The sequence below is a fragment of the Macrobrachium nipponense genome, chromosome 15 (assembly GCF_015104395.2).
Source record: "Macrobrachium nipponense isolate FS-2020 chromosome 15, ASM1510439v2, whole genome shotgun sequence".
NCBI classification, from domain to species: domain Eukaryota; kingdom Metazoa; phylum Arthropoda; class Malacostraca; order Decapoda; family Palaemonidae; genus Macrobrachium; species Macrobrachium nipponense.
This window is the reverse complement of record NC_087208.1, coordinates 9,539,355-9,563,119: the sequence shown is the minus strand read 5'-3', so window position 1 is coordinate 9,563,119 and position 23,765 is coordinate 9,539,355. Positions and strand designations below refer to the sequence as shown.

The window sequence follows — 23,765 nt, the reverse complement described above, 5'->3', positions numbered from 1 at the left end:
ACCTGGCAGATATATATATAGCTGTATTCTCTGAAGTCCGACAGAATTTCTAAAACTTACGACACACGTAGTGGGAGTTAGGGTGGTTAGTACCCATTCCCGCCGCTGGGAGGCGGGTATCAGGAACCATTCCCATTTTCTATCAGATTTCTATCTCCACTGTCTCCTGAGGGGAGGTGGGTGGGTACTAAAAATATATATATCTGCCAGGTAAGTATGAACAAACTTTATTGTATCTTAACAATAATCATTTGTTTTGTTCATGAAACTTACCTTGTTCAGATAGATATAGTAGCTGAATCCTCCCACCTTTGGAGGTGGGAGAGACAGAAAAAGGCTTTAGGAAACATATAAATGTATATGATTGACATCTTGGTTCCTTACCTATTAGCATAGCTGACTTCGTGATTACTGTCACCCAAGCCTGCTTCTGCTTCACTAGAGTTACCAACAAGGTAGTGACCTGTGTAGTTGGTGCGCTCTAGATGATCTGTCAACGGGGACGGACCCACAATGTGACTAGACCAGACCATACTTCTGAGGGCAACGAGGCAAAAACCACCACCTAAGTTAGCCTAACAACAAACTCCCATATACCAAAGGCTAAAGGAAGGGACGACTGGTACTCGGCAGCCGACCCTACAATCAATAAACATACAAATATTAAAAAACTCACCTACCCTTTTCTATGGGAAAGGATGAGTGCTACCGCCTGCCCCCAAAATAGTGTCTGCGGCGACGTATGGTCCGAGAGAGTAACAGCTTTCATAGGTCGTTCTCACCTCCCGTAGGTAGTGCGAGGCGAACACCGAGTTACTCCTCCAGAAAGTAGCACTTAAAATGTCTTTAAGAGCCATGTTTTTCTGAAAGGCTATTGAGGTCGAAATAGCCCTTACTTCGTGCGCATTAACTTTTAGTATCTTCAAGTCGCTGTCTTTGCAAGAAGCGTGCGCCTCTTTAATGGTGTTCCTTAAAAAGAATGCCAGTGCATTCTTGGTACATGGGCATGTTTGGTCTCTTGACCGAACACCATAAGTTCTCCGCAGAACCTCGGCAATCCATTCGTTCTACGAATATACTCTCTAAGAGCCCTACAGGACACAGGATCTTTCTGGCTCTTGACCAATGATCTCTGCCATACCCTTGATCTCGAATGTTCTAGGCCACGGATTGGAAGGGTTTTCGTTTTTGGCCAGAAACGACATACTCAAAGAGCAGACTGCATTATGCCCTTTGAAACCGATGTGTTTGCTGATAGCCTGTATTTCGCTAACTCTCTTCGCCGTCGCCAGAGCAGTTAGGAATACAGTTTTCTTCGTCAAATCTCGTAGAGACGAAGAGGAAAGAGGTTCAAAGCGATTTGACATTAAATAGTTGAGGGTGGACCAACATCCAGGTTCCACGAAGGTAGCTTCGGTAGTGGTACCTTGGTCGTCTCGAAAGATCTCAATAGATCATGGAGATCCTTGTTGTTAGCGAGGTCAAGACCTCTATGGCGAAAAAACTACAGATAGGACGCTTCTGTAGCCTTTAATAGTTGACACTGCCAACTTCAGATCTTGTTTCAGATAAAGCAAGAAGTCGGCGATCTGGCTCACAGAGGTAGTGGTAGAGGAAACTCCTTTTCTCTTACACCAACTTCTAAAGGCTTGCCCACTTCGATTGGTAAACCGCGATTGATGATGGTCTCCTCGCGGTGGCGATAGCTTTTAGCCACTGATTTCGAAAAACCTCTCGCTCTGGCCAATTTTTGGATAGTCCTGAACGCCAGTTACAGGACTCAGAAGCGGAGAGGTTTTTGTGGTACCTCTCGAAGTGGGGCTGTTTGAGTAGATCACTCCTTAACGGAAGAGATCTCGGATTAATCCACTAGGTAGAACATCACTCTGTGAACCAGATCGCTGCGGGCCAAAAGGGGGACGATTAAAGTCAAACCTCGTCCCCTCCGATGCTGCAAATTTTCTCATCACCTCCCCCAGGATCTTGAAGGGGGAAAAGCGTAAGATCAGGCCCCGTCCAATCCCATAGAAGGGCGTCTACTGCTACTGCTCCCGGATCGAGAACCGGAGCAATACAGAGGAAGTCTCGCCGTCCTTGATGTTGCAAAGATGTCCACTAAGGGGCATCCCCAAAGACCCCACAGTTCCTGGCATACTTCTTGATTGAGAGTCCACTCTGTCGGCAATAACTGTCCTTGTCGACTGAGGAGATCTGCCCGGACGTTCTCGACTCCGGCAATGAATCTTGTCAATATTGTGACTTCTCTCTCCTTTGCCCAAAGTAGGATCTCTTTCGCTAGAGAAAACAGGGAGCGAGAGTGTGTTCCTCCTTGTTTCTTCAAGTATGCCAGGGCTGTGGTGTTGTCCGAGTTGACTTGAACTACACGACGGGAGACTTTGTTGTGGAAGAACTGGAGCGCTAATTGAACCGCTGTCAGCTCTTTGAAGTTGATATGCCAGGTTACCTGTTCCCCTCTCCAGGTACCTGACACTTCCTCCCCCCCTAGAGTTGCTCCCCACCCCGTGGATGACGCGTCGGAGAACAACACTAGGTCGGGGTTCTGAAGCTTGAGGGATATGCCCTCTGACAGCTATCCAACGGATCAAGCCACCATCTTAGATGGTTTCTTCACCTCTTCCGAGATGCTTACTTCATGTCGAAGTTGTCCTTTTCTGTCCAGCTGTCCGACAGAAAGAACTGAAGAGGTCGGAGGTGTAGCCTCCCAGGGAAACAAACTTCTCCAGCGAGGAAATGGTCCCCAGCAGACTCATCCATTCCCTCACCGAGCATGAATCCTTCCCTAGAAAGGCCGACACTTTTTCTATGCCTTGTTGCTGACGTTCCTGGGACGGAAAAGCCCGAAAAGCCACTGAATCCATCTGAATCCCCAGATACACGATGGACTGTGTTGGGGTCAGATGTGACTTTTCGAAGTTCACCAGAAGTCCCAGGGACGCAGCTAAAGACAGAGTCGTTTGCAAGTCCTTAGGCACCGGCTTCGGGGTCTGCGAGGAGGCTCGTATGAGCCAGTCGTCCAGATAGAGCGAGATTCTGATGTTGGAAAGATGGAGGCCACCCGCCACGTTCTTCATTAAGATGGTGAAGATAAAAGGGGCCGTACTCAGTCCGAAACAAAGAGCCCTGAAATTGAAAGACCTTCCCTTTCAATACGAACCGGAGGTACTTCATCGATTGGGGATGTATCGGGACGTGAAAGTAGGCGTCCTGGAGGTCGAGTGATACCATCCAATCTCCGGGTCTTAAGGCCCCCAGAACTGACTGAGGTGTCTCCATCTTGAACCTCTGCTTCTCTATAAAGAGGTTTAGACGACTTACATCCAAGACGGGCCGCCACCCTCCCGATTGTTTCGGTACAAGAAACAATCTGTTGTAAAATCCTGGCGTTGCCAGGTCTAAAACCTGTTCCACTGCTCGTTTCTCGAGCATCTGCTCGAGCAGGTCGAAAAGTATCTTTCGCTTTGTCAGCGGATACGATGGGGACAAGTCCCTGGGAGTGGAAGTCAACGGGGGCGGCTTTATGAAAGGGATCTTGTAACCCTTCTCTATGACGTCTGCCTCTCTTACTCTCCAGGCTTCTGCAAACAACTGCAGCCTGGCTCCTACCGGTGACTGAAGGCACGATCTCTCACTTCTTACCCCTAGACTTGGAAGGGGCTCTACCTCTAGGAAGGCTTCTTCCTCGAGGAGACGATCTAGCGGAAGTCCCTCCACGAAAGGGCTTCTGCTTTCTAAACGGTTGGGTTCCTGACGACGTTGAAGGGCCAGCCGGACGACTCGAAGACTGAGCCAACAGGTCTTGTGTGGCTTTCTCTTGCAGACTAACTGCCAGATCCTTCACCATAGCTTGGGGGAAGAGATGACTCGAGAAGGGAGCATACAAAAGTTCTGTCCTCTGTGCGGGAGAGACAGACTTAGCCGCGAAGTTGCAATAAAGCGACCTTTTCTTAAGAACCCCTGCTGAAAAATGAGAGGCTAACTCCTCTGAGCCATCCCTGACGGCCTTGTCCATGCATGACAATACACTGGACAGCTCCCCCAAGCTGATCGAGTCTGGCTTACGAGATTGGTTGTCTAAGGCTCCAAGACACCAGTCTAAAAAGTTGAATACCTCTAAGGACCTAAACAGTCCCTTCAAAAGATGGTCCAGTTCGGAAGTCATCCAAGATACTTTAGCTGAGGCTAAAAGGCCCTCCTTGAGGCATCAACCACGCTGGCGAAATCACCTTGAGCAGAGTAGGAACCTTCAATCCTAATTCCTCGCCTGTCTCATACCACATCCCTGCCTTACCGCTAAGTCTAGACGGAGGCAGGGCGAAAGTAGTCCTCCTTTTGCTTTCATAGACTCCATCCAGGCGTTAACCTTCCGAAGCTCTTCTAGTAGATAACGACGTCTTCATCTTCACGAAACCTGGAGACTTGCTTGTCCTTCGACGACGAAAACTGAGAAGGAGGAGGAGAAGGAGGACAGCAGGCTGAAAAGTATTGCCAAACGAATCACGAAGTAGTCGTGCCAAAACTTGATAATCTGACGAAGCAGACGTAGCAGGTTGTTCTTCATCAACATCCTCCGAAGTCCGAAGGAAGAGGCAGAAGTCCTTTAGCTCCAAGTCTCCTATCCGAACGATGAAGAGAAGACGAGGGTAACAGATCCTTAACAGTCACAGGATCAGGAATCACCTTTAGAGGCGAACGTTGCCAAAGTCTCGGGAACAACATCCGAGTGACAGTGAACTTCCACATTCGCGTCACAGAGGTCTTACTAGAAACGTCTACGAGCGTCCATCTGAGCGTCCAACGTAGCGTTCTATCGATGAGTTCCAAAATCAGCGTACCGAAGAACCGAGCGTCCAGTGAAGCGTCCAACGGAGCGTCCATCAAAGAGACTCTTCTAACGTCCCGCGAAGCGTCCTTACGAACGTCCCGCGAAGAAACTTGATCAACTGCCCGACTAACGTATCGTTGAGCGTCAACACTGTCATGTCGAAGAGGGGCCGAACGCAAAGAAGTCCGTCCGACAGCTACAAAATCGTCGTCAGCAGAAGCGTCGAAGTCGGAACGCCGAGCGTCCTCTCTACGGGAAGAGAGAGGAGCATGCAGAGAACTCTCTCTAAACTGGCGTCTAACGTCACCTCTAGACGAAACCTGGGGAGCAAAACGACGTCTAGAGGGCGAAAAATCAGAAGACGGGGACGAAAAAGGAGCCGTTGGAGAAGACTGCTTAGTTCTCTTGATAGGCAGTCTATCGTCTTTCCTTCGACGAGGTACCGTCTCCTTCTGCTTCAGTAAAGCGTCCAGTTGCCGCTGCATCGCAATGATGATCTCCGTCTGAGATGTCTCCTTACGCGGAGACGAGCTGTCGCTTGTGAGAAGGAGAGGGGCGAGGGGACCCGCCCTTCTTCTTCTCCCCAGACAGCCTTGGCTCTAGAGCGACTGGGGCGCTCGCGGAGGGCGTCATCGTCGGATGACGTCCTAGACTTCTTCTGGGGCGGAAAAGCTACGCTTTCCGGAGAAGAATGCCACTCAGACAAAGCATGACGTGAAGCGTCAAGCTCTTGAAGAGTCCTCTTCAAAGGTCGCGAATCCGAACGAGATTCCCACCCCTTGCGCGGGGAGGACGCGTCGGAAGACGAGAAACAATCCTTCAGGATACGTGCTCGAGCACGCTCCTTAGCAGCCTGGGAAGCGTCCACAGGAACTGCTGAAGGGACGCCAGATCGGTGGGGGTTCCCCGTAACCCTCCTTCGGCCTTCGACATGCCCTCTCCCTGAGTCCTGGGAGTCCGGCAGAGGTCCCAGCCTAGAGGCGCTATAGGGCCCCGATCTGACGCCCCTCCACTTCACTAGGGGGCTACTATCACTGCACTTATTTTGCCTGTTTTCAAGGGCAAGCACTTTAGATTCAAGCGTCTTCAATGAATCCAGAAATAAGCGAAAGGGCATTACCCTCCGCAGACACCACTTGAGGGCCCGAAGGCAACACTACGGGGTTAGGAGACACAAAATCTAAAGGAGGGTTAGAAGGGGATACATTAATACCCTGTCTGCTACCCGACTTACTCCTGGAGGAAGACCTCCTAATCCTATCACGTTCTAACTTCTTTACGTAGGATTCATACGTCTTCCATTGTAAATCATCCAAGCTTTCACACTCATTACAGCGCAAATCATATTTACACTCTTGCCCCCTATACCCTTTACACAATGTGTGAGGATCAACCAAGGCTTTAGGAAGCCTAACCTTGCATTCCACTTTCGAACACACCCTGGCGCTAGCAGAACTACATCCAGACATATTTAAGGAAAAATTCTAAGCCAAATTCAAAAAAACAGTCCAAATCACGTATGCCAAGCTATCGATCCAATCAAAAAACCAAAAAGTCAAGAGGATACTCAAGCAATGAAAAGTTTTCCAAAATCCTGAGGCGGAGGTGTGTAAACAGATGTTTACGACACCGGCGACAGAAGAAATCTGATAGAAAATGGGAATGGTTCCTGATACCCGCCTCCCAGCGGAGGGAATGGGTACTAACCACCCTAACTCCCACTACGTGTGTCGTAAGTTTTAGAAATTCTGTCGGACTTCAGAGAATACAGCTATATATATATCTGACAGGTAAGTTTCATGAACAAATTATATTTATGCAGTATGGTACTATAGAATGCCCTTAATCCGTCCCAACCTTCAAAATGTCACCCCATATTTTTCTGTTTCGTGTTATTAAATAAGGAAAATACGTTTCTAAACAACAAATACTATTGCATAAAAACATAATAGAAAGAGTATGTAATGATATAAGGTTTTATGTATACAGTGTACAGGTAGCTATAGTGTTCAAGTTACGATAGTTCGTCTTACAAAAATCCAATTTTATGAGAGAGACCAAATTACAATAGCCTAACTTTATCCCATCCTCTAGTTAAATAAGTTCAAAAACAGCAAAAGGGAATGATGAAAGTATGGTTTTAACGTTATTCTCGCTGCGTAAACGTGTACAGCCAAGAACAACTGAACGAGAAACAATTTTTTTTTCTAAGTACAACCAAATTGGATAACTACAACATCCGTTTGGCTTGTACTTCAACCATCATACTATAGTAAACAATTACCATAGTCGTTATAAATGACGTTATGTAGAATAGGACTGAGATATCTTAATGTAATAACTTTATTCACTATAGATCAAAGATCAATAGGGAAATATACGTACTGTTAAATTTAAACCTAGTTGTAGCTGAAGCTGAGAAAACTGTTCAAGCTGCTAATGACCATTATTGTGCATCAGCAACAAGGATAAAACTCCAGTAAACGTATGCCATCAAACAACCGTAGATAAAATTGAGATAAAATCATTTTAATCAAAACTACTGTGCTTGAAAGAACACATTTTACTGTTGGTTTCACACCGTTAAAAGATAAATTACATAAACTTCATATTACGATGATATACATAAAAGAAAATTGCGAATGGAATCAAGTAATGTTTTTAATCAATAAACTTGCCACCAACATAATCTGTTAATGAAAAATGACCTTGTCTCACATAAGTCAAGTATCTAGATATTAGTTTATGCAAACTAGAAGCAAGAAAATTAGCTGAGAATTGAGTTAAATATGGCCACAGTACTACTATCATTATTCAGAAAATATAGCCCATTCATGTGGAACAATCCCATAGGGGCCATTGACTTGAACTTCAGGCTTCCAAAGAATATAGTGTTCATTAGAAAGAAGTAACGGACACTTAGTAATAAAAAAAATTTCATTTTCACTCACTTTGTTTTCTAAGAGGCGATCATACAGTGCTAAGGCTGCATCCCTTAGAGCAATTGCCTGACAATCTTCAGCAAGCCAGCTTGTATTGAGATGTTCTGCCCATTTCAGTTTAACAGTGGGTGGTGCAACGGGAGGAACACTCCCAACCACACCTCCTTCCATCATTCTGTGTTCAGTACTGTAATAAAAATATTATTATTTACAGGTGAACAACTTTTAGTGAAGCGGAGTAAATAGAAAAGCTCCTAAAAATACAATATCAAATAAATAATCATTGGAAGTATTTGAAGCCAGTTAAGTACAGTACTTTACTACATTAAATATGTTTTATCAGTTTTTATTTGTTTCAACCTACCCTTTTACTTTTAACATAGCCTGTTGGTTCATATTTAAATAATGGGTTTGTATTGAAAAAATCTATTTAGCTTATTTTACATTATTCTGGAAAATACTGTACATTCTGAAAGCAAAGTCAATTTTCCCTTCTAAATAGCATCTTTATTCTTTATGCTCAAGATTTCTGCACTAATGTACACAAAATAACTGACCAGCTCTTGGAAACTACTACCAACCGTAATTAACACCTCTGGATGGAATGTCTCCTCATAAAACTCTATAAAGGACCAGCAGTTTTTACAGAGGCCATATCAATGTGTAATCTTAGCTTAGAACTTAACTGGATATGTAAAAAGTATAAACAAATTAATAAAATAAAAATTTTGTCAAGTGGGCTGCTTTCATGATTGCTTTATTGCATTTTTCAAAGATACATATACAACCCGAAGTCTTTTATAAGGATTACTTCCCTAAGTCTTTCATATGGATTACTTTTAGCAAAAACTGGTCCAGCCATTGAAGCTTGGTAACATGGTAGTTGAGAAGTGGCAAGTGATTAAGGGGTAGGGAACCACACACTCACTCAACTAATAGTGTTACCTTTTGCTTCAATGACTGGAATAATGCAAATACAAACCTTTGTCCTTAAGTGGGAGGTATTGTCTAGAGAACAAAACTAGAGTTGTCCACCTACCTGGCACTGTTAGCTTCCTAGTCATGTATCTGAGCAGGAAAAGGATGATTTCTGGCCTCAGCCTGTGTCGCTCCGTGAAATGATTCCTTAGCACTCATTTCTAGGGTATAAATATTGCTATTAATACCAGAGAAAAAAGCTAATATGGAAATGCCAGAGTATTCTGGCTCGCTCACCTTATTTAAGGTGTCGGTATGGTATCTGTGGCGGGTGAAACCACTACCAGAGGTCCCTTGCCATTTAGTCTCTTCCTCTTTCAATATCCCTCATCTACAGAGGAGCCGATCTAAGCCCCACTACTCGCTACCACTACGGCTAGCGCCTCGGATCTCATTCCTTTCGATAGCACGATTCACGCTGCACGCTCATACGCGGTCGCCTGGAACTCTCTCGGCCGGGTGATCATCCACGCGGTGAGAAAGGCCAGGCGATCGAAGGAGGCCTATAGGCCAACCAAAGCCGTCTCAGAGAACATGCTACATATAAAATAAACATCCTATCCTAACACAGGGGGGAAAGGAAAAGAAAAATTAGATGGTAGAGAAAGAGCAATGGCCTGAAGAAGCTGGGCGACTCCAAGCAGCTAGCCTATATGCCGTGACGAAAAAACGCAGGGCAGGCGGCCAGGGTGGCTCGAGGACAAAGGAGAAGAACCAGGGTCCCTCGGTAAGGGCGCCTAACGAAGAGGTAACCTGACAACTAAACGAAACATGCCTGCATGAAATTCTAAGGTGAAAGGAAACAACGTAGGCTACGAGCTGAGCGCGAGCTCGGACAACATCCCCCGTGTGGATAAAATAACAAAACGTCAATAAATGCATCACTGAAATCTTAGGAATGTACTGCTAAACGAAGAATCGAGCCTAAACGGTATAGGGGACCGAATGGGACACGAAATAAAGTAACACGCGGGAGCGAGCCGAGAATGGCGGCGTGGGGACGATGCCGCATGGGACGCCGTCTTATAAAAACCTAAATAATTTGGTTAAACGTGCCCAGGGCAACCCCTAAATAGTGTCAATCATTAATAGCAGTACTTAACTTGGATGCAGCAACAGCTTGACGTTCCATGACAATGGGTAAAGAATTCCACGAAAACACAACACAGGGAAGAAAAAACACGTGTGGTGTGGGTGGTGCTATCGAAAGGAATGACGTCAGAGGCGCTAGCCGTAACGGTAGCAGGTAGTGGGCCTTAGATCGGCTCCTCTGTAGATGAGGGATATTGAAGAAGGATGAATCTAAATGGCAAAGGACCTCTGGTAGTGGTTCACTCGCCCCAGAAACCATACCGACACCTTAAATAAGGTGAGCGAGCCAGAATACTCTGGCATTTCCATATTAGCTTTTTTCTCTGGTATTATAGCAATATTTATACCTTAGAAATGTGTGCTAAAGGGACATTTCACTGGGCGACACAGGTCCTTGCCCAGAAATAGATTTTCCCTTCGTCAAAATGATATTGTTATGTTACAATAAAGTTTGTTCATACTTACCTGGCAGATATATATATAGCTGTATTCTCCGAAGTCCGACAGAATTTGAAACTTACGACACACGTAGTGGGAGTCAGGTGGTTAGTACCCATTCCCGCCGCTAGGAGGCGGATATCAGGAACCATTCCCATTTTCTATTCAGATTTTCTATTCCCACTGTCTCCTGAGGGGAGGTGGGTGGGTACTTTGAATATATATATCTGCCAAGTAAGTATGAACAAATTTTATTGTAACATAACAATATCATTTTGTTCATGAAGCTTACCTGTCAGATATATATATAGCTGAATCCCACCTTTGGAGGTGGGAAGAGACAGAATAGGATTTTAGGAAACATATACATGCAGATGATTGACATCTTGGTTCCTTACCTGTTAGCATAGCTGACTTCGTGATTACTGTCACCCAAGTCTGCTCCTGCTTTACTAGAGTCTCCAGCAAGGTAGTGACCTATGTAGCTGGTGAGTTCTAGATGATCTGTCAACGGGGGCGTGACCACAATGCGACTAGACCATTTGACCATACAATGAGGGCAACGAAGCAAAAAATACCACCTGGCCTAGCCTACCAAAGGTTAATTCCCACAAAACTAGGCTACAACCATAAAAAACACAATCATTAAAAGCTCACCTAACCAATCTAAAGGATAGGATGAGTGCTACTTCCTGCCCCCAAAATAGTGTCTGTGGCGACGTATGGCCCAAGCGAATAGCAGTTCTCGTATGCTGTCTTCACCTCCCGCAGGTAGTGTGAAGCGAACACCGAGTTGCTACGCCAAAAGGTGGCACTCAAAATGTCACTTAGTGCCATGTTTTTATGAAAGGCTACCGAGGTAGAGATAGCCCTCACTTCGCGGGCGTTCACTTTCAACAACCTCATATCACTGTCACTGCACGAAGAATGCGCCTCTTTAATGGTGTCCCTCAAAAAGAACGCTAGAGCGTTCTTAGACATTGGCAGATCTGGCCTTTTGACTGAACACCACAAGTTACCAGAAGGCCCTCTACAATCCTTCGTCTTCTGCAGGTAGAATTTGAGAGCCCTGACAGGGCACAGGACTCTCTCTGGCTCCCGACAGTCTTAGGCCAAGGGTTTGACGGGTTCTCGTTCTTTGCTAGAAACATCGGGCTCAAAGAACAAACGGCATTTTGGTTCTTGAAACCAACATGCTTACACATAGCTTGGATTTCGCTAACTCTCTTCGCCGTCGCCAGAGCAGTTAGGAAAATGATATTGTTATTGTACAATAAAGTTTCATACATACTTACCTGGCAGATATATACTTAGCTATAGACTCCGTCGTCCCCGACAGAAATTCAAATTTCGCGGCACACACTACAAGTAGGTCAGGTGATCCCGCCGCCTGCCGCTGGGTGGCAGGAATAGGAACTATTACCGTTTTAAGCCAGATTTTCTCTTCCACCTGTCTCCTGAGGGGAGGTTGTGGGCCATACAATTGTATATATCTGCCAGGTAAGTATGTATGAAACTTTATTGTACAATAACAATATCATTTTCATACATTCAACTTCCCTGTCAGATATATACTTAGCTGATTGGCACCTTTGGTGGAGGGCAAGAGACAGCTAATTACTGACCTAATAGGTAAACAACATATGTTGTAGGTAATACAAGTTAATTAACAATACCCTAGTTCCTACCTGTTTAGGCGGAAGATTTCATAGCTTGTGCCTTAGAAGTCCCTGCTTCGCCTCAAAAGCTTCAGCGAGGGTGTGCCGCCCTATGGCTGAGAACTCTTGAAAGGACTGTCAATGGGGTCTTATCCACTTACTCAACAGAACCTAATGGCAATTGTCACTGGAGTCTTATTCACTTACATGACACTATACCTATGCCTCTGGGCATATAAAGGAGTAAAATACTGATCCCGATCACCTGATCCTAACCGTGGATTAGTAAATATGATTGAAAGGCGTTATCCCCAAACACCTTTCAAACAACCTAAAAACTCTACACCAATAATTTTAAAATCACAATATATAAAATATAAGGACAAAAATTAATATTAAGGATCAGTCTTCTCTCCTTTCCCCAGCACTGTATCCGCTGATACATAAGGTCCTAGAGAGAAGCATTTCTCATATTCACTCTCACATCTTTCAAGTAATGTGAGGCGAACACTGAGTTACATCTCCAATACGTGGCCGCTAAGATGTTCTTCATTGACATGTTCTTGTTGAACGACAATGATGTAGCGACTGCACGTACTTCATGTGCTTTTACCCTTAAGGTCTTATATGCCTCACTATCACAGCTCATGTGGGCTTCAGTTATAATGTTCCTAACAAAAAATGCTAAGGCATTTTTTGACATAGCTCTTTTAGGGTCTTTAACCGCACACCATAAACTTTGATTGGCAACCCTGCAACTGCTTCTTCTTCTGCAGGTAAACTTCAAAGTTCTCACAGGGCATAAAGTTCTTTCCATTCATTCCCAACTAATTGAGAAAGGCCTTTTACTTCGAAAGTCCTAGGCCAAGGTCTCGAGGGGTTTTCATTTTTAGCTAAAAATAAAGGTTTAAAGGACAATACAGCCGAATCCTTCTTAAAACCCACTCTCGAGTCAAGCGCTTGCAGCTCACTCACTCTTTTCGCAGTGGCGAGAGCTATTAAGAAAATACATTTTCTAGTTAAGTCCCGGAAAGTAGCTTTATCGGGAGGTTCGAATCTCTCCGACATAAGATATTTGAGAACCACATCCAGATTCCAACTAGGAGTGAGAGAAGTTCTTAATTTTGTAGTTTCAAATGATCTAATTAAATCATGCAGATCTTTGTCATTCTCTATGTTCAGGCCCCTATTCCTGAACACAGCTGATAACATGCTCCTATAACCTTTAATGGTTGACACTGCCAGATGAGATTCTTCTCGTAAAAACAAAAGAAAATCAGCGATTTCGGTCACAGAGGTATCGGAGGAGGACAGCTTCTTCGCCTTACGCCATCTACGGAAAACTTCCCACTTCGATTGGTATATCCGCATGGTTGAGGACCTTCTTGCTCCAGCAATTGCTTTTGCCGCTTTGCGAGAAAAGCCTCTCGCTCTGACCAATCTTTCGATAGTCGAAAGGCAGTCAGAGCGAGAGCGTGGATATTCTTGTGATACCTCTCGAAGTGGGGTTGTTTGAGCAGATCTGTCCTTTCGGGAACAGATCTGGGGAAGTCCACTATCCATTCCTGTACCTCTGTGAACCATTCTCTTGCAGGCCAATAAGGAGCGATCAATGTCATCCTCATTCCCTCCGAGGACACAAACTTTCTCATTACTTTCCCCAGCATCTTGAATGGGGGGAAACACATAAGCGTCTATGCCCTTCCAATCCATGAGCATGGCATCTATGGATAGGGCTCTGGGATCGTCCCCCAACGAACAAAAGTTCTCCATCCTTCTGGATAGGAATGTTGCAAACAGGTCCACTTGAGGCTTTCCCCAAAGAGACCATAGTTGCTGGCAGACTTGTGAATGAAGGGTCCACTCTGTTGGAAGGACCTGGTTTTTCCTGCTCAATCTGTCTGCTCTTATGTTCTTTCCTCCTTGAACAAACCTTGTCAGGAGTCGAATCCCTCTTTCTTCTGTCCATATCAACAGATCCCTTGCTAGTTGGTAAAGGGAGAAAGAGTGTGTCCCCCCTTGTTTTTTATATAAGACAGAGCCGTGGTGTTGTCCGAGTTGACTTGGACCACCACGCCTCTGACTTCGTTCTCAAAAAACTGCAGTGCCAGGTGCACTGCTAAGAGTTCCTTTGCATTTATGTGCCAGGCCTTCTGTTCTTTTGTCTAACTGCCTGACACTTCCTTCGTCCCTAGTGTTGCTCCCCACCCCGTGTCCGAAGCGTCTGAGAACAACACTAGGTGAGGGTTCTGAATGAAGGGACAAGGACACTCCTTCGTTTCTTCTCAGTGGTTCTAACCACCATCGTAAGTGGTTTTTGATACTCTCTCCTATGGGAAAGGTATCCAATAGATCTCCCTTTCTTCTGTTCCAACTTCTTCTTAGATGGAACTGCAAGGGTCTCATATTCAGCCTCCCTAGAAGAGATGAACTGCTCCAGCGAGGAAAGGGTGCCCAGAAGACTAAGCCATTCCCTCGCTGAGCTTCGTTCCTTCTCTAGGAAGACAGAGATTTTTTCCAACCCTTTCGAAATTCTTTCCTGGGATGGATACGCTCGAAAACCCAGAGAATCCATCCGAATCCCCAGATAGACGATAGTTTGACTGGGGATTGTGTGAGACTTCTCGAGGTTTACGAGCAATCCGAGAGATCTGGTCAATTGAAGAGCTATCTCCAAGTCCTCCAAGCACTTTTGTTTTGTCTGCGCTCTTATAAGCCAGTCTTCTAAGTAAAGAGATATCCTCACCCCCTTCAGATGTAGCCATCTTGCTACGTTCCTCATCAACGCTGTAAACACCTGAGGAGCCGTCGAGAGGCCGAAACACAAAGCCCTGAACTGATAAATCCTTCCCTGCACCATGAATCGAAGATATTTCTTCGACGAATGATGCAGGGGGACGTGAAAGTACGCATCTTGCAGGTCGAGGGAGACCATCCAATCTCCTGGACGGAGAGCAGAGAGAACCGAGTTGGATGTCTCCATGGAGAACTTTGTCTTCTCCACGAAGCGATTCAATGCACTCACGTCCAGGACCGGCCTCCACCCCCCCGAGGCTTTCGGCACCAAAAATAGGCGATTGTAAAAACCTCGGGAGTGCGGATCCTGTACTATCTCGATGGCCTACTTCTCCAACATTTGCTGCACCAACCCAAGAAGGATCTCTCTCTTTACAGGGTCTTTGTATCTCGCTGACAGCTCCCTCGGTGTCGTCGTCAATGGAGGTCTGTTCTTGAAGGGGATGAGGTATCCTTTCCTTAGAACTTGCAGGGACCAAGAATCTGCTTTCATTGAAGCCCATGCTTCCGAGAATCCCAGAAGTCTGGCCCCTACTGGTGATTGGAGGACTGGAATTTCATTTAGCGTTCTTCCTTGGAACTCTGATGGAAGATCTTCCTCTTTTCTCTCCTCCTCTCTTCCTTGGGGCTCGGCTAAAAGTTCTACCGTTGAAAGGGCTGTTTGGGCAGGTCTTTGGCCTCCCTCTTCGAGACAGAAGCAGCTGGTCTAGGCTTCTTAGCAGAGTGTACCAGCAAATCCTGTGTTGCCTTCTCAGTAAGCGTATGGGAAATGTCCTTTACCAACTGAGAAGGAAACAGCTGTTTAGACAGAGGGGCATATAAAAGAGAAGCCCTCTGTACTGGAGAGACTGCTTTGGTAAGAAATGAAGCAAAGACAGACCTCTTCTTTAATACTCCTGTCCCGAACAAGGATGCCACTTCAGCCGATCCGTCCTGCACTGCCTTATCCATACATGCCAAAACACTATGCAAGACTTCTGGTTCCAAAAACTGAGGGTCTTGCATCTTCTTGGCCAAAGCCCCAAGGGACCAATCTAGGAAGTTAAAAACTTCCAAGACATGGAATATTCCCTTGAGGAGATGGTCCATTTCTGACATTGTCCAGCTTGTTTTGGCCGATGGAAGTGCATGTCTCCTTGCCGAATCCACCAAGGTCGAGAAGTCCGCTTTAGCAGATGAGGGAAGAGAAAGTCCCGTAGATTCTCCTGTGCTATACCAAATCCCTCTCTTTCCTGATAGCCTGGAAGGGGGACAGATAAACACAGTCTTCCCCGCCTCCTCCTCGGTTTTAAGCCAATTTCCGACCGACTGCAAAGCCCTCTTCATTGATATGGTCGGTTGCATCTTCAAGAAAGAGGAAGACTTCGCAGCCTTCGTACTCGAAAATAAAGACCGAGGAGAAGGAGGGGCAGCAGGACTCAGAGACTCTCCAAATTCTTTTAACAAGAGGGGTGTTAATGTCTTATAATCTGAAAGACCTGCCCCCTTGTTTTCTTCAGAGTCCGAGACATCCTCCAAGTCTGGTTGAGTTTTATTCGGAGAAGTGTGCGCGACCGGAGGACTCCTCTCTCGGGAATGTAAAGGGCTTGTAGCAACACCGACTGCAACCTGACAAGGGCTACGGCCGCCTGTGCGGCACCTTGAGTCCCTGCCAGGAGAAGGCCGATGTTGTTCTTTTACCCTAAGGCCTTCCTGACAAGGACGACGGTCGCCTGTGCGACACCTTTCGTCCTTACCAGGAGAAGTCCTTAAATGTTGTTCCCTTTTTTCATGATCAATTCCTTCCCGACAGGGGCTACGATCGCCTGTGCGACACCTAGAGACCCTGTCAGGGGAAAATTGATCTTGAGAAAAATCCCAAAGAGGAGCCTCCAAGTCCGCTTCAAACTCCGATAACTCGTCCGAATTGTATCCTGGATTGTAAAAATCCTTGCGCCTGCCTTCAGACGTTCTAGGCGCTTTGCATCTTGTTTCAGAAGCTTCAGGCTTTCCAGGCGCCTTGCGCCTCCATTTGGGCGCTTCAGGCGCTTCGCGCCTCGTTTCAGGCGCCTCAGGCTCTTTAGGCGCTTTGCTTCTTCTTTCAGGCGCTTCAGGCTCTCTAGGCGCTTTGCTTTTCCTTTGAGGCGCTTCAGGCTCTCCTGGCGCTTTACGCCTCATTTCAGGCGCTTCAGGCTCTCCAGGCGCTCTACGTTTCCTTTCAGGCGCTCTAGGCTCTGCAGGAGTTAAATGTTTCCTTTCAGCCGCTTCAGGCTTTTCAGGCGCCTTGCGCCTCATTTCCATTACTTGAGGAGCTTTACACCTCATTTCAGGCGCTCCAGGCGCTTTTCGCCTCGCTACAAGAGTTCCAGGATCTTCAGTCACTTTGCGCCTCACTTCAGGCGCTTTGCGCCTCATTTCAGGAGTTCATCTGATTTCGGGAGTTCCAAATTTACGCCTCGATTCGGACGTCTCATGTGCTTTCCTTCTAGTAGGAGGTTCAGGTATATACCTATATATATCATCTCGCCTTGACGGCGTTTTGCGCTTGACAGTAGCCCGACGTCTGGCTGGCGCCAGGCTTCTGGCAGGCGCCTCGTCCGAGCTCTCAGAGAGTCCTAAAGGACGAGGGATCTTTGATCGGCGGGAGAAATCTATCCTTTCCTTCTAGGAGGATCAGATTTAAGAACTCCTACTAGCGAAGATATCTGTTTTTGCATATCCTCCAACATCTTCGTAGCTACGTCCCTCTTTCCAATTTCCGATGCAGGAGAAGGCGCTTCTGAATACACCTCCTTCCTTTTCTTTTCCGGAGGATATTCTTCCGGAAATTCTTCAGGGCTTGAGTAAAATGAAGGAGACTTCCAAGATCTCTTTGAAGGTCTCGACAATCTATCTGAACTCCATCCTTTTTTAGATGAGGAATCAGACGAAGAAAAACACTGTTTAAGGACGTCTTTCCAACGACTATCCTTGGCAGCCCGGGACGTAACTACGGGATCTGCCGAGGAGACGCCTGACCGGTGGGGATTCTCTGAAACCTCCCTGCGGCTTTCGACATTTCTTCTCCACTGGGCTTGGGAGCTTGAAAGAGGTCTAGGCCTGGGAGCGAGACAGAGCCAATCAGACGCACCCTCCACTTCACTGGGAACACTTTCACTGCACTTACCTTCCAGTTCTTTAATTTTTTGTTCCATATGCTTAAGCGAAGCTTTCAGACTCGCAATTTCAGATGTTGAGCTTGCCGAGTCAGATAATCGGGAAGGTAAAGCTGTATGGGAGGAAACAATAGGGTTAGCAATAGGCAATAGTCCGCTAACTGGCTCGTTAGAGACCGACCTACTTACACTTTTGGAAGAGGCTTTTCTAGCCATATCTCTCTCCAACTTTCTTAAGTAGGAATCAAGCAACTTCCATTCCTCCTCATTCAAATCCTTGCACTCATCACATGTATTCAATTGTGAGCATACACTCCCTCTACAATTTTTACAAGTGGTGTGAGGATCCACCGAAGCTTTCGGTAGTCTCACAAAACAATTCTCATTCACACACACTCTGAACGAAATCGACACGTCGGACATTATGAGAAATTCCAAATCCAAATCCAAAAAAGAGTCCACAATAGCGTATGCCAAACCAAAGATCCAATACGTCACCAAATACCAGTCCAAAAGATCAACGGCGTAATGAAATTCGAAAATCAAGTCAGGAGGAACTAGCAAACGATGTTACTAGTATCCGCGACAGAGAAAATCTGGCTTAAAACGGTAATAGTTCCTATTCCTGCCACCCAGCGGCAGGCGGCGGGAACACCTGACCTACCTGTAGTGTGTGCCGCGAAATTTCAATTTCTGTCGGGGACGACGGAGTCTATAGCTAAGTATATATCTGACAGGGAAGTTGAATGTGTGAAATGTTTATTTTAATTCATGTCTATTATCCCCTTTTTGAAACCAAATTAAATTACAAATAATTCTGATGTACTTACGAGCAGACAACGCAACGAAAAAAGGACTCATCGTTGCCAACCTAGTGGAGCTTCACACATACGCCGATGTATTTACAAACTGTTTCCATGAATTCTAGTTGTCATAGTAATGCAATAATGATAAAATTGCTGTAATATGTATATATACTAGGGTAAAAAACCGCATGGTACAGGGGTGGACCATGTACGATCAATGTGTACAACCCCAAGAAAAGTACATTATAACGCGTCCTGACACCGGAGTACAAGTGGTGTGCGGATTTAGCACAAGAAATGGGAAGTTTGTTGACACAAGCGAGATGGCGTTAATCTTCTAAACATTTTTAATTGTAAGTAAAAATTTCGAAAGCATCATGGGGGTAGTGTGTACTGCGTTGGCCACACTTTTCATTACCCTCTGTTTAAATCTTAAAATACGGCCTTAATTTCTAACTTTGGAGAAAATACTTACTGCAAAAGAAGAATAGAGGTCTTGAGCTCCTCCTATCACCACCAACAACTCATGACTGATGACCACCTCCGGTGTCAGGACATGTTAAAGTACTTTTTCGGAGGGAGGCCAAAAACGCGGTAGTCAATCAGTTGACCAGTCCAGTCGGTTGTTTACCCTACTGTTTCTGTCATAAATAAAAATTTTGAAAGTGTCATGGAGGTACTAGTACCTAGGGTAAAAAACCGCATGGTACAGGGGTGGACCATGTAAGATCAATGTGTACAACCCCAAGAAAAGTACATTATAACGCGGCCTGACACCGGAGTAGAGGTCTTTAGCTCCGTTTCTCACCAACAACAAGTCGCGATTGATGCCCATCTTCGATGTCAGGACGCCTTATAATGTACTTTTTTTGGGGTTGTACACATTGATTATACATGGTCCACCCCTGTACCATGCGGTTTTTTACCCTATAAATAGATACGCTAATTTCACTTATTTCCCCGGTTTTGTGTAAGTCTTATACCCAGTTTGGAGGGTAAACACATACCAATTGACAACACTGATAAAGAATTGAAGAGCGCAAAGAATGCCGTAGTTCCCTTGGATTAGTAGTAGTTGGAAGTCGTGTTTACGATTGTTGTGATGAAAGTCCCCCAGCGTCTATGGGTACAAGTGGTGTGCAGATTTAGCACAAGAAATGGGAAGTTTGTTGACACAAGCGAGATGGCGTTAATCTTCTAAACATTTTTAATTGTAAGTAAAAATTTCGAAAGCATCATGGGGGTAGTGTGTACTGCGTTGGCCACACTTTTCATTACCCTCTGTTTAAATCTTAAAATACGGCCTTAATTTCTAACTTTGGAGAAAATACTTACTGCAAAAGGAGAGTAGAGGTCTTGAGCTCCTCCTATCACCACCAACTCCTCATGACTGATGACTATCTCCGGTGTCAGGACATGTTAAAGTACTTTTTTGGAGGGAGGCCAAAAACGCGGTAGTCAATGAGTTGACCAGTCCAGTCGGTTGTTTACCCTACTGTTTCTGTCATAAATAAAAATTTTGAAAGTGTCATGGAGGTACTAGTACCTAGGGTAAAAAACCGCATGGTACAGGGGTGGACCATGTACGATCAATGTGTACAACCCCAAGAAAAGTACATTATAACGCGGCCTGACACCAGAGTAGAGGTCTTTAGCTCCGTTTCTCACCAACAACAAGTCGCGACTGATGCCCATCTTCGATGTCAGGACGCGTTATAATGTACTTTTTTTGGGGTTGTTCACGCTGATTGTACATGGTCCACCCCTGTACCATGCGGTTTTTTACCCTATGTTTGCACTGTGCATGGTTAGACTTTCATTAACCTCTGTTTAATCTTAAAATATGACCTTAATTTCTAAGTTTGGAGAAAATACTTACTTCGAGAGGATAGTAGAGGTCTCAAGCTGTTACTCTCACCACCAATGACTCGTGACTGGTGCCCATCTCCGGTGTCAGGACATGTTAAAGTACTTTTTCGGAGGGTGGATCCACATGTGGTGAAAACTGTATCAGCTAGTCTAGTTGGTTGTTTCCCCTATTTGGTGTTAACTACAAAACTGCACGGCTCCAAACACATACAAGCTCTGGATGAAATAGGCCTTGGCCCTTACCTAACCTATATCTAGACTAGCTTTCCCTATATGTGTCTAGCCTAGGATAGTACCTACATACCTAGCCTAGAGTAGCTATACTAGCTAGAATATCGTTCACCTAGTACTTTATATAAACTAAGTTAGGCGACTGGCTTGGTCGGGACTTAGTAAAAAATGATGCTACGTTAGACATGTTTAAGTGACAGACACAGGCTAGCTGTGCAAGGCAAGGATAGGCTAACCTACGCTGGGCATTCCCAGTGTAGGCCAGTCTAGGGTCGATTCCACGACAGACGTACAAATCTCAGTAATTTCCTCGAAAGATAATATACTCACTTCATTTAAGAAACTATCAAAAGCCCCGGTTGTAACAATCCATGGTAATAAATTGAAAATTCGCCAATTATTTCAGATTGTTAAATAGCGACAATTCTTATGTCAAGTTCGTCCAACAGCTGACTGACAACCAAAACAAACCTACATTATCATTAAATCCGGCTTATGGAATACACTCCCTTCACTCTATAAAACAGTGCATAGCTAGAAAAAGAATTTTATCATATTGATCTTATACTAAACTGCTTTATTTTCAGTATGAATTTAGTGTTTCATATATCAAATATGACAATTATAATATATTTTTTTATATATTTAACATGACCAGGATTGCACGGGGAAATAACTTGGAGGCGATACAGCAGACTGCAAAAATAGGTCTTATACATTATTTTTATGAAAATTATTATTTATATAAAATATATTCATATTCAAAATATAGCTTTGAGTCTGCCATCTTTTTTTTATTATTCTTTTGGACGATAAATCGTCCTTTAATGTTGGGTTGGGTGACAAGGTAGTCAGTTTGACGAGGGACTGGACTCTACTGTGCTAATTGAACAACCATCTTAGCAAGAGACAAAGTGGAACACGATGCGTATTATCATATTGCTAAGGATTGCGATTGATAAATTGCATATCCTAGTTCATATGACGTTTAATACATACGTTATTATAATTACGGCTGCAGAGATTCATAGGAAGAAATTATAGTGAGGACTTGCACAAAATCAAACTTGTGTCGATAAGACGCCTGAATACTGAAGCACGTTTTCACTTTTCAAGATCATCATATATCTAGTGTCTGAGGTCCTCCTGTCAGTTCTTATTTGGTTTAATAGGTGGGAATCTTGTATTCCTCAAGTATGTTTTCTAATTTGTGTAATAATTGACTAGTTAACAAAACTATGTCTTAACTTCCTTGGTAAACGTCCCAGTTTTCTGATGTCAATCAAATTGGCTATCTTACTATATATGCTTTATAACTTCGAAAGGAAATGATTTTGTGGACCATTACACAGGAAGTTCTGTAATTAGATATGCAGAATCTCTTTAAAATATCCTTATTTAAGTATTCCTTATGGAAGATCCATTCTTAGTCTCTTCATCGCAGTAGAAATTTGATCTGTCATATTGAGGCTTTCATCAACCACTATTCCCTTGTTTCTCTGTCTCATTTTTTAAATCTTAGCATCAGCATTTCGCTGTTTCTGTACCAAGTCTTTCTAAGCTTGTTTCTAACTCTTTCAGTAGTCATTCTCTAATTTCCTCGTTTATTTTTTTAATTATTATTTTGACCATAATATCTTCTTTTTAGTCTATAACCGAGTAAAACTGCGAATTATCAGTTTAAAAATGCCATTTACTTTATGTTTAGTAATTAATTAAATTCACTTATAGTTTGATAGTGTATTTATTTACTGAATAATGTCGGTTTTGCAGTACTCCCTTGACGAGGTTTCAGATGCAGTTTGCATTGTCTAATTTATATTCGAAAGTTCTACATGTCAGATAACTTGTAAACTTTCATCTACGAAAACAAGTCCAAAATCTAATGGCTGTCTCAAACGATCTTTCACAGTTATTGTAACCTGATATATAATATATATACATATATATATATATATATATATATATATATATATATAAATATCTTTCACAGTTATTGTAACCTGATATATATATATATATATATATATATATATATATATATATATATATATATATATATATATATATATATATATATATATATATATATATTAAATTTATATATATTCATGCATACATACGTACGTACATATGCACACAGATCCGATTCTAAATAATTCTCAACCTGAGAGCTTTTCACTTTGTGTTTATGCCTGCTGTGCATATGGATAGGTAGCGAAATTGGTCTTTGTCTTGACACAATTACGTCTCTGTGTAATGAATTACTGAAATTGTGGTATCAGCAGAATACCTGAGAGCCTTTCTTTATATACCAGTGCAATGCCGAGCGTAGGACCCACTAAGTGAGTTTATTTTGGATATTATCACGTCAACATATTTTGCTTATCCTCAGGAGCGTTACTGGCGTGTTGGTTCTGAATATATGTTATTACTACTTACTGTGCAGAGAAAGGTAAAAAAATTAGACCCCCTATGAAAGCATTGATCAGAGGGGCCACATTCAAAATGTGATGTTTTAAAATCAGATTACATATGTGAACTCAAATAAGTGATATATTTGTAAGTATTGCTTAAGTCAACAAATGAGCCTGATGTGAATGGTTGCATGCTTGAACTAGGATAATTTCTGGACACACATTTATGTACGACACTAGGAATCACATTGTAATAATTAATAATTCAGTGATGCTGTGTCAAAGCAGAATTGGAGTTCATTGTTGCATAGTAATTAAAATTGCCTATAAAAATGTAAAGCAATTACGGTTACGTTTGTTGTCAAGAGTCCTTTATTTGAAAGTGGCAATGTAAAGTTCTTTCGAGTTAAAGTAACTGCTGCTATTAACAGTCTTTTTATGTTACTATTTGAAACCAATGTAAAATCACTGTAGTTGTGCATAGGTGCACCACTTGAGTAAAGTTAATAGTGTTTCTATTGTCTTTCCTTCAAGAAAAAATAGATTGGTGCCGTCATACCA

The 23,765-nt window shown here is 43.8% G+C and overlaps 1 protein-coding gene across 1 annotated transcript in view; it reads right to left on the bottom strand.

The window, feature by feature from the left end:
* The window catches only part of LOC135226952 (probable E3 ubiquitin-protein ligase HERC1), a 448,279-nt gene extending 427,003 nt beyond the window's left edge, over nt 1-21,276 (bottom strand). The window contains exons 1-2 of the mRNA XM_064266635.1: nt 21,118-21,276; nt 7,795-7,972 (exon numbers count right to left, since the gene is read on the bottom strand). Of these exons, the coding sequence (XP_064122705.1) occupies nt 7,795-7,972; nt 21,118-21,122 (183 nt within the window). The 5' untranslated portion in view covers nt 21,123-21,276. The remainder of the gene's footprint in view (nt 1-7,794; nt 7,973-21,117) is intronic.
* Between the last annotated feature and the right edge of the window lie 2,489 nt (nt 21,277-23,765).